The following is a 10,983-nucleotide window of genomic DNA, read 5'->3' as shown; positions in this document are numbered from 1 at the left end:
ATGTATTCTATTAATCAGGCATTTTTACTTAAAACATAAATGTCAAAGTAACGCGTTAATCTCACGCCCGCAATCTTTAATCTTTCCTCTCCCCCTTTTTAGGGTTCCGTACCCAAAGGGTAAAAACGGGACCCTATTACTAAGACTCCGCTGTCCGTCTGTCTGTCAACAGGCTGTAACTCGAGAACCGTGATAGCTAGACAGTTGAAATTTTCACAGTATATTTATATATCATATATTTATGTTGCCGCTATAACAACAAATAGGTACTAAAAACAAAATAAAATAAATATTTAAGTGGGGCTCCCATACAACAAACGTGATTTTTTTGTCGTTTTATGCGTAATGGTACGGAACCCTTCGTGCGCGATTCCGTCTCGCACTTGACCGGTTTTTTCTCTAATTCTGAATACTACGGAACTGCATGTTAGGTTGTATTTGTACTGTAATTACTTGTAGTTACCATCATCCAGTATTTGGATGGTATATCAATCTAAAGCTAACGTCCTGAAGGAGCCGGGTAGGTCTTTGACTTTGTCTGCGGTCTCCTTGCAGCTGGAGGGTCTCGAGGATTCGTCCACCGCCCACCGCTGGTCGTTGGTCAGGAACCAATCTCTGAAACAAGAGGGACAATGTATAATTTTTGGCTCTAATTAACCTTTTCGCCGCCATTGACTTGATATAAAGTCAGTACATTTCGTGCCCCACACGCCACGACTTGATATGTTATACTTTTTACGTGCAATTTGTGGCTTGGCGTTGATGACACTATTACTGCATTGACGGAAAAGGTAAGGAAAACATCATCTATTGTTTACTTATTGGCAGTAAACTTCTTGATCTACTTAATGTCGCTTGATCCATTCGATGTTGCCTGCATTCCCACCGATCAGCAGCTTGTAGAGGATATCCTACTTCAGTTCAAGATCTTGGTTTGAGGAGATTTATATTACTCTTGACCTTAACCTTCTTTCTCCATCGCTTGATTTTATTTTTAGACTCTGAATTCGGTTTTTGAAATGCTGAAGAGATAATGCTATTTACCTCTTGGCCTCAATCTTTTTGATCCAGTGTCTCTTGATCTGCTCGATTGTGCCCGCGTTGCCACCGAACTTCTCCAGCATCAGCTCCCATGGCGTCTTTATAGAGGGTGTCCGACTTCCCTTGAAACTTTGTCTGAAGAGACAAAAATGTTTACCTCTTGGCTTCAATCTTTTTGATCCAGTGTCTTTTGATCTGCTCGAATGTGCCCGCGTTGCCGCCGAACTTCCCCAGCGGCAGCTCCCATGGCAAGTCTTTATAGAGAGTCTCCGACTTCCCTTGAAACTTTGTCTGAAGAGACAAAAATGTTTACCTCTTGGCCTCAATCTTTTTGATCCAGTGTCTCTTGATCTGCTTGATTGTGCCCGCGTTGCCGCCGAACTTCTCCAGCAGCAGCTCCCATGGCAAGTCTTTATAGAGGGTCTCCGACTTCCCTTGAAACTTTGTCTGAAGAGACAAAAATGTTTACCTCTTGGCCTCAATCTTTTTGATCCATTGTCTCTTGATCTGCTCGATGGTGCCCGCGTTGAAACCTCATTCCTACAGCAGCAGCTCCCATGGCATGCCTTTATGGTCTCCGACTTCCCTTGAACCTTTGTCTGAAGAGACAAAAATGTTTACCTCTTGGCCTCAATCTTTTTGATCCAGTGTCTCTTGATCTGCTCGATGGTGCCCGCGTTGCCGCCGAACTCCTCTGGCAGCAGCTCCCGTGGGATGTCCTTGTAGAGTGTCTCTGTCTTTGGTTCGTGGAACTTTATCTGAAAAGCACAATGTATTTACATTAACATTCAGTGTTTTCATCGTATTGCATTTAAATAAAACATCGTATTGCTTGTTTGGCTGTAACCCCATATAACCATTCCAGTCGCAGAATCACAAAGTGGTAACTAAATGTCAGATGTGTCGTAACAGAGTCCACACAATGTGTCTAGAATTGTTTCGAAACAAAGTGTCGTCGCCGTGTCTACACTTTTCCGTAACAAGGTGTCGACACATTTGTGTGCACTTTGCGTGCGGTTTGCGACTAAATCTGACAGCAAATTTGTGACAGCAAATGTCAATATAAAATACCTCTTGAAAACCAGGGTTTGTCAAACTACATACTATTAGTGTCTCGTGTGCTCGTAATTCTAGTAAGTCATCATGGGCAATGCAAATGATAATAATCGACCGAAACCATATAAACACCCAACACCCGTCAACCTTTTACAGAAAAGTTTTTAAAGAAATTCAATAAGCTACTTAGGTCAGGCAACGAATGCTCTAAAAGTTGTAGAGGGAAATGCTCGGAACACAATTTTTGACTCCGTAACTCGGTTTGACAAGTTAGGAGGTGAACATATCAAAAGTCCCCGGCCGTAGCCCTTGAGCGGGGGGGAGAGAGGGGGCTTTGAAGGTCCCATTTTCCCGTTTTTCGATTATATCTCGGAAACTATGCATCTCAGCGACATGGCCACTTATACAAAATGAAAGTTAATTTAATTTGTTACAAGTTTATTCAGTCAATTTTTTCGATATGTTGAATAGTTTTTGAGATATCCGCTCTGGAAAGTTTATTTAGGGCTCTCAATTTTATCTTGATATATATCTATATCAGTGAAGGTGCTAGGCCGTGTTTGGTATCGTTTTCGTATAAATCTGGGGTGCTGAATCCATTTAAGATATCACATTGACACCATTCCACAAAATAAAAATAAATCTTTTTAGGGTTCCGTACCTCAAAAGGAAAAAACGGAACCCTTATAGGATCACTCGTGCGTCTGTATGTATGTCCGTCTGAATACACAAAATAGTTCTTTACCTATAGACGACAGGAAAACCTATTAGAAATGTGCAGTCAAGCGCGAGTCGGACTTAATGTACGGAACCCTTAATACGCGAGTCCGACTCGCACTTGGCCGGTTTTTTGAAACTCTTCTTGACGCTTAACCGCTGAACCGATTTCGTTGAAATTTGGTATAGAAATAGTTTGCGTCCCGGAACAGGACATAGGATAGATCTTATAACCAAAATCATCTTTTGAAGGTGTGAAAAGTGGCGTGGAAATTTGTACGGGAAATCAATAACCGCTGAACCGATTTCGTTGAAATTTGGTATAGAAATAGTTTGCGTCCCGGAATAGGACATAGGATAGATCTTATAACCAAAATCATCTTTTGAAGGTGTGAAAAGTGGCGTGGAAATTTGTACGGGAAATCAATAACCGCTGAACCGATTTATATGAAATTTGGGATGGTCTACATCTTTGATTTAGTTAAAAATGATGAAAAAACATGACTTCAAACCTAAACTTAAACAGTATTAACTTCAAGAAGTCAATTCTGAATTCCCCCCTACACCTCATTACACACCTTTAAAGGATGATTTTTGAGATAACTTATTATATCCTGTCTCGGGACTCAAAATATATGTGTACCAAATTTAAATTAAAACTGTTCAGCAGTTTAAGCGTGAAGAGGAGTTTAAAAGAAAGTATTTTAATAAGTTTATATGTTTTTACTTCGGAATGGTGTCAATGTGATACCTTAACTAAATTTGGTACTGCGAATTTATACGAAAACGATACCAAACATGGCCTCGTAGCTTTACTGTTGTAGAAGTCAAAATAAAATTGAGAGCCCTAAATTCTTATTACTTGGCCAAACTTGTGTAGAAGGAAAAGGTAAAATAAAAGTCTTCGGCAGGAATATAAGACACAAATATATTTCTTTTTTGCGTTACTATTTCATTCATCAAATATAAACATACCTTGATTATACTATTCTAGTGAGATCCTCATAGATAAACAAAAACATTTACTTAAAAAATTACAAGGTCTAAATGTCACGGAACTTGTGAGAGTAATATGTGAAAAATAAAAACTTTTATGACAAAAAAAATCTGGACACAATTTAAGAATCACCCAATTGCGTCGAGGAATCATCTGTATTTTTGCTTGTTTCATTACCTCCTCGCTTCTTTTTTGTCCTTTGTATTCTGTAGCAATTAGTTAGATCTGAAAATAAAGATAACTTGCGTCGTCACGGATGTCGATTTATAGGTTTTAGGGAGTGCAGAATTCGAAAACGATGATCATTTTATAATCCAAGATGGCGGCTACGTATTTTGTCATAAAAGTGGAATCCAAAATGGTTATCATTTTCTAAATCTGCGCCCCCCAAAACCTATAAAACGACACCCATGACGACTTTTATGACATAGTGCATGGCCGCCATTTTGGATTTCAAAATGGTCATCATTTTCAAAATTGGGGCCCCCTAAAACGTATAAAACGACATCCATGACGACTTTTATGACACAGTGCATGGCCGCCATTTCGGATTCCAAAATGGTCATTATTTTCGAAATCGGCACTCCCTAAAACCTATATATCGACACCCATCTCGACTTTTATGACAAAGTGTTTTGCTACCATCTGCATGCAAGACATTTCTATTATTTTTACGTACAAAAATGGCCCCCTGTCAACTTTCAATCGAGATTTAATCGATAATTTATTCGATTAATATTCAGATTAATTCAATTTCAATCTATGTTAAGTCGACTAAACTAATCGCGATTAAAATTTGAGAATTAACTTTTTTTATTCCATTAATTAGTCGAATAAACAGTTAATCGATTAATGCCCATCTCTGACCACGGAATTTTTACACTTTGAGAATATCTGAAAACAAATCAACACAAGGAGCCATTTTGCAAATCCAGTAACATACCAGTAACTTTGTTATTACTTTTGACAGCGCGTGTCATGTGTCAACACAGAGTCGACACAAAGTCGAAACATTGCAACTACTTTGTGACTGCAATATTTCTCAGCCTTAAACCATATTTATACATCATAATTAACAAGTTTCGTAGTATGTAAAGCGTTATTTCTGTTATTTAAGTATAGTATACGCATCGAAGTACTAAAAATGCTTCAAATAATATAGTTATGAACACAGGCACTGAGAAGTAAACAATTTAATTTCCGGCTAAACTAAAACAATGTGGTGGCGCGTTGATTATATTACACTTAGTTTATCAAATCACTCGAGCAGTTTAATTCCCCATAATAATTTAAGTCCTATTGTAATATAAATGCAAACAATATATAATTACGTCTTGTAATCCGTTTTAGAGATGGCGTATTAATGTCACTTATTTTTATTTAAGTATTTTTCCATCTGACAGTTTCCATTTGACAGGAACAAAATGAACGAATGAACGAATGATTTTGGCATAAAGTAGTCGCAAACCCGAAACAATGTGTGCACACGGCGACCACACTTTATGTCACTTTGTGTCATGTGTCGACCCTTCCCCATTTCTGGTAACTGTGTCGACACGGCGACGACTCTGCGACTGGAATTGTGACCGAAACAGGCGGTGTCGACACAAGATGTGTCAACACCGCGTCGTAACGGCGACTGGAAATGGTTGTATGGGACATCATCAATTACAATACACATACAATACACTACAAAGAACAAAGTTATGGTTTACCTACCTGGGACGTTACGGTCATATTCTTTAATTTGACCTTTAGTAAAGTAGTAGGTAGAATACCATACACCATACCTAGGTACCTAACAATGTGATGTCAAAATATAATGTCACTATTAACAACGGCCTAAAGTTTTGTTTTAGAAGTTTGACTTGTACTGTGCTGTTGCCAAGTACATTTACTGAAGAATAATATTGAACGGTCTATAAAATGTCACTACCTACCACTATTTCGGCGTATAGGAAACACTGAAGTTATGCTACCACCTTGATCATGCCATGTTGAAAACTCACCAATTTAGCGACCTCCGCCTTGAGGAAGGGTTTGCAGAGTGCGTGAATCTTATTGATGTAGGACGGAGCGTTGATCACGTGGACCTGCTTCAGTCTGATGGGCATTGCTTCCTGAAAATCAACAGATATAAACAGTTACTAGATGAAAATGTCTACATGATATCTTATTCCAACATGGAAATACAAATACGTAAACATGCAATATTGCAGCTGCAGGGGATAAACTTAAGGAGTTCTTGTAAATTTTGTAAAAGGGAACTTTTAGTAGGTTCAAGACGATTCAACTGATTGAAATTCCAATATACTAGTTAGACTACCTACATACAATATTTAGTCTAGTTAAACTTTTAGTCTCATACATACTATACATACTAACTACATAGATCAGAGTGGGCATAAATGTATATTTTGGTATTTTCTTTAAGAACTGTAAAAACTTTGAAATTTTCGCAGTGTAAATTTAAACATTTATGATAAGGTAACGTATTAACATAGGTAGGTATCTACTAACTGGAACTGGTAACTGGAAGTAATACCACTACTCTAAATTACCACTGTTCATCTAACACCGATGCACGTCGAAGATGTTTTGTTAAGTACGATGTACGGCTTTATCAGATTAAAAATATGAAACCCGCACAGACTGTAGCAGTTTCAACTCACTTGTGTGTACATCATATATTTCCGTAGCACAGACAAGTTCACTTTGCCGATGAACTTCAAGGAGACGTTGGCGGCGTCGAATATTGGTATTTCTCCAGCCGGAATATCATCCTCTTCCGTCAGCCTGGTGTCAGCCAGCATGAAGAATGTCTTCACGGCGTCCACGAACGTGAACAGGTCCAGGTCGGGGTTGTTGAGGCGGTAGATGAAAATCCGGTAGTTTTCTTTTGTTTTATTGGGAAGAGGCAACAGGTCTCTGTGAAGATATAAATAAAACTATTGTTACAACTGCAGGTAAGCTGATAAATTTTGGGTGTTCAACTAATTTTCTATCTGCTGTAATCAGTTGGGTGATGGGTCTAAGTGGGTTAAGAAACAGATTGACAACAAATATTCCAGGATAAGAAGACTTCAGAAGCAAAACCTGGCGAATTATTTTTAAAAGCATGCTAACCTGAATATTCGCAGTTTGTACTTAAACCAAATTTGACGGGAGCATAAGTACCTATTATTGTTTGTGCGAATGCACAGTGAAAGTAAAGCTAAAATATCTGAAATAAATTTATTTTTATTTATTTTTTATATAACCAATGACACCGGTTAGCATAACGAGCATAAATTTGATCTTTATGTGTGAAGTTTTCTGTTTGTCGATAAAACAAATATCAAACTACCACTTCAACGCATCGCAGTGAAGTCATCATGCTGGCTGTGTTTATTCAACCTCGACATTGGCGGAATTATCAAGGCCTTGATGAAGGCAAAAACGTAAATACTTAATATCGTTCATGACATTGTATCCTCGGCAGGCGTTTTCACAGGCATGCGAATTGCCTGTAGGTAATATTATCTGACGTTAACAAGGGCCGCAAAATATATCAATTCATTCATAATATATCCAAGCAATTTTACAGCTCGCTGTACCTACATGGCACAGAAAATATTAACACAAGTTTCTCAATGTAAAAAGGGTCAAGATCACAGGAAAAGGGTGTACGCTTGTAGAGGTGAAGGTGCCGTGACGTATAGAGCCGTTTCAAACTTTATGACCTACCGTGAAAATATAAAACATTGCCCTATGACATAACGCGGTGGGCAAAGTTATGTTAAAGGGCAAAGTTTTATACTTTTACGATTTATACCTACCTATACCTTTATGGAAACTTCCTAAACCAAATGCTCTCAAGCTAAAACTTACGTAATTTCAAAGACGCGTCTTATCTCTGGTGCCCAAGGGTCTCTTTTACAGAACAGCTCAGGGGCATTGGAGCGGATGGTGAAGAACAGGTCGAGGGTGCGCTTCGCCCGCTCGATGCTGTAGCGGCAGCTGTGTAGGAAACGGCGGAGCAGGATCTCGTCTGGAAGGGAGAAATAATTGTATACTTAAGGGCCTGAACTGTTCATGCCTTAGGCGATTAGGTTATGTCATAGCTGAATCGTTATATGATGTGACCGCGTCCTTAATAAAAGTCAGCTGCACTATTGTTTTGTGTTGTTCTGAGGACTTAAGTTTTACAAAAAAATTAATGAGATATTGCTTAAAATTAAGACATGGAAATTTATCATTTTATATAAATTGCAGTCTGTAGTCATAGCCATAAGTGCATGTTATGTACACTGGCGTTCAAAAGTGCATCTTCATTTCAACCGTAATATTAAGGCATTACGGTCGACCTCTATCCATGCACTTTTGAACGCCACTGTACGTTAGTATCATATTTTACATATAAAATACATATTTGTCTTAATGCATTTAGTATGGATATGACATAAAAGTGACTTTGTAAAGCGTCGAAAATGGAATAGTACTTAACCTATTTGTTTACAATGTAACAAGGCTAAAGCTAAATCACAAAATGAATGTTTTGTTTGTTTTGTCTCACATACCTACTTATATTTATTGCATAAATTAGCAGTTTAAAGTGTAGGTGTGTGTATAGGTACTTTTAGTATTTTATTTTAACATTATTGGTACATTTCAACCTACCTATTATTAAAACAGCATACTGATGCCATAATAATTCGCAAATTGCATGCATGGATCATAAAATTTGATAATTAACAATACATCTCTAAACTATTAACACATAACATCGAAAACATTATTCTTTCCGTCCCTACCTTAATTGACAAAGCAATAAACACTTAAGTTTCGATAGAAACATCTTCGCAATTCCAAAACACTTACCTAATTACTGAGCATAATATGAGACCTTCCGTCATTACAATAAAGTTGGTTGGTGAATTGTGTTTTCGATGACAACATCTCATCATTGTCGATTGAGTCATGCATTTAACACAGTAGGTAAGTCATATCGAAAGAAATTGTTATTATATGTTCTCCCTATGACGCAGGTTATAAGCTTGGAGTTATTGTCTGGGCCTCTGGGGTCAATTAATATAGGTAAAAACAATGAAATTATATCGCGGTAGACCCATTTGTGCAATTAAATATGTAATATAGGTAATTTCTGTTCAATAGGTATTTCATGTTTGTCTGAAAATTTATATCGATATTTATGCCATACCTTATGTCGTTTTTGTCGCACATTCATTTATTACGTGATTGAGTCCCATTTTAATCAAAATATTGACTAAAATGAAACTTAATAGCGTACAATTAAGTTTTACATTTACCTCTGACGTTTCAAGGATGGCGTAGTCCCCGTAGTCTCGGAGAATTTAGTTTAGTTATTTACATAAAAAATAAAGTCCCTAGATCCTACATAGGTACCTACAAGTTGACTGTACATTTTGCAAGTAGGCACCTAATAAGTTTAAAAACTTAAACCGGATGGACTTTTTCATATACAACCTCCGTTTTTTATCAGCAAATGCAAAAGAAGCCTTTATTGTTTACCGGCACTTACATGACTATATCTACAGTGGTGTGCAATATAGCAGTCAATGAGAAAATGGAAAACAAAGAAAAACCAAAACTTTAGATCAATCATATTGAAATTGTGTTTATTATATTATTCTGCATTAATTTAATGAACACTAGGTACCTACTTAATTCAAAATTAACTGAATAATTTACTCAATAGGAACTAAAAAAAAATTTCTTTATTTCCTGGCAGAAATTCTTATAAAACTGGAAAACCCAATGAAAAATATACATAGGTACAATAGTGTATAAATTTGAATTTAGTATCTTGCCCATTATTTTTAATCTAAGCTTTACTAATCTACATAGCCATCTCTCATCATCAGAAAATATAATACTCTTATACATGTAGGTATGTATATGTACGATGTTTTTCCTCGTAGAGTGGCCCATTCACATTCGGATTTTGTTGTTGATTTTTAACCGACTACTTGGTTTGTTTGCTTGCATGACGCTGTTATAGTGCCTCCCACGACAAACCGTGACTGTCTATATCCTATTTTTAGAAATTATTTACTCAAGATACTCTAAAATGCCACTATTTTGTACAGAGGTGCACTGCTAAAATCATAACCCTTCCTTTCGGCATTGCCGTAGCTAAGCAAAATCGAGATTGACACTATTTTCTAGATAAGTAAGTACTTACCGGAGGAAATTGAAAGAGTCAATAAAATAAATGTGAAATATATTCTGACATTTACTCAACACTCGCGGTCTTGCAGGTGAACGCACTTAAGCTTGTCTGTCCTAATGTGCTTACGTCAACTGTTATGATTAACATAACGTTATCGTAAGACGAACATAGTTTATATTGCTTGGGGTAAGACAAACAGTATGAGGATTCCATACAAGTGATAGTCTTACTTTATCCCACCTTACCTTATTACTTAAATTTAGGAAATATGTATTTAATTAAAATTTATGAAATATTTCTTACCGACTTCGTGAGGTAGATGGGGCTGCTTCACAAGCCAGTCTTTAAACGCGAGGAGATCCCTCTCATGGTCAAACTCTTGGTCCGGCATCCTGAAATTATAAACACAATATTGAAGATTATACGAAAAAAATACAGATATATTTCTGCAGAAGCGGTGGTGGCCGAAGTGGATCTGACGTCCGACTTTCAATCCGGAGGTCGCGGGTTCAAATCCTGGCACGTACCAATGAGTTTTTCGGAACTTATGTATGGAATATCATTTGATATTTACCACTAGCTTTTTGGTGAAGGAAAACATCGTGAAGAAAACTGCATACATCCGCGAAGAAATTGAAAGGTGTATGTGAAGTCCCCAACCCGTATTGGGCCAGCGTGGGGAATATAGCCCAAAGCCTCTCGTGAGAGAAGGCCTGTGTCCAGCAGTGAGACGTATATAGGCTAAATTATTAATTATTTATTAGAGAAATTACTCTTCGATTGGTGTTTGTCGATAAATTGTCATCATGGCTACGGCTATACAAGTAATGACGACATTGGAGCTTGGAGCCCTAATTGTTACTCTATGCGCAGATGTTAGGTTGGAAGGTTACTTCGCTGGCTCAAATATTGGCTCTAAGTACACGACGACCCAGACAAATATTCCGGTTAAGGAAACTTAAATGTTGACCGAACTAAT

At 37.4% G+C, this 10,983-nt stretch overlaps 1 protein-coding gene across 1 annotated transcript; it reads right to left on the bottom strand.

Moving 5' to 3' along the window:
* Positions 1-459: 459 nt before the first annotated feature.
* LOC134798654 (alpha-tocopherol transfer protein-like) lies at positions 460-10,444 on the bottom strand. Its single transcript, XM_063771022.1, has 6 exons — positions 10,308-10,444; positions 7,682-7,841; positions 6,484-6,739; positions 5,821-5,931; positions 1,663-1,799; positions 460-615 (listed from the first exon to the last, which is right to left on the bottom strand). Exons 1-6 carry the CDS (start codon positions 10,393-10,395, stop codon positions 489-491), a joined length of 879 nt encoding a protein of 292 aa, XP_063627092.1. The 5' UTR covers positions 10,396-10,444; the 3' UTR covers positions 460-488.
* Between the last annotated feature and the right edge of the window lie 539 nt (positions 10,445-10,983).

This window comes from Cydia splendana, chromosome 17 (genome assembly GCF_910591565.1).
Source record: "Cydia splendana chromosome 17, ilCydSple1.2, whole genome shotgun sequence".
Lineage (NCBI taxonomy): Eukaryota > Metazoa > Arthropoda > Insecta > Lepidoptera > Tortricidae > Cydia > Cydia splendana.
This window is presented reverse-complemented; position numbering and strand designations above follow the sequence as displayed.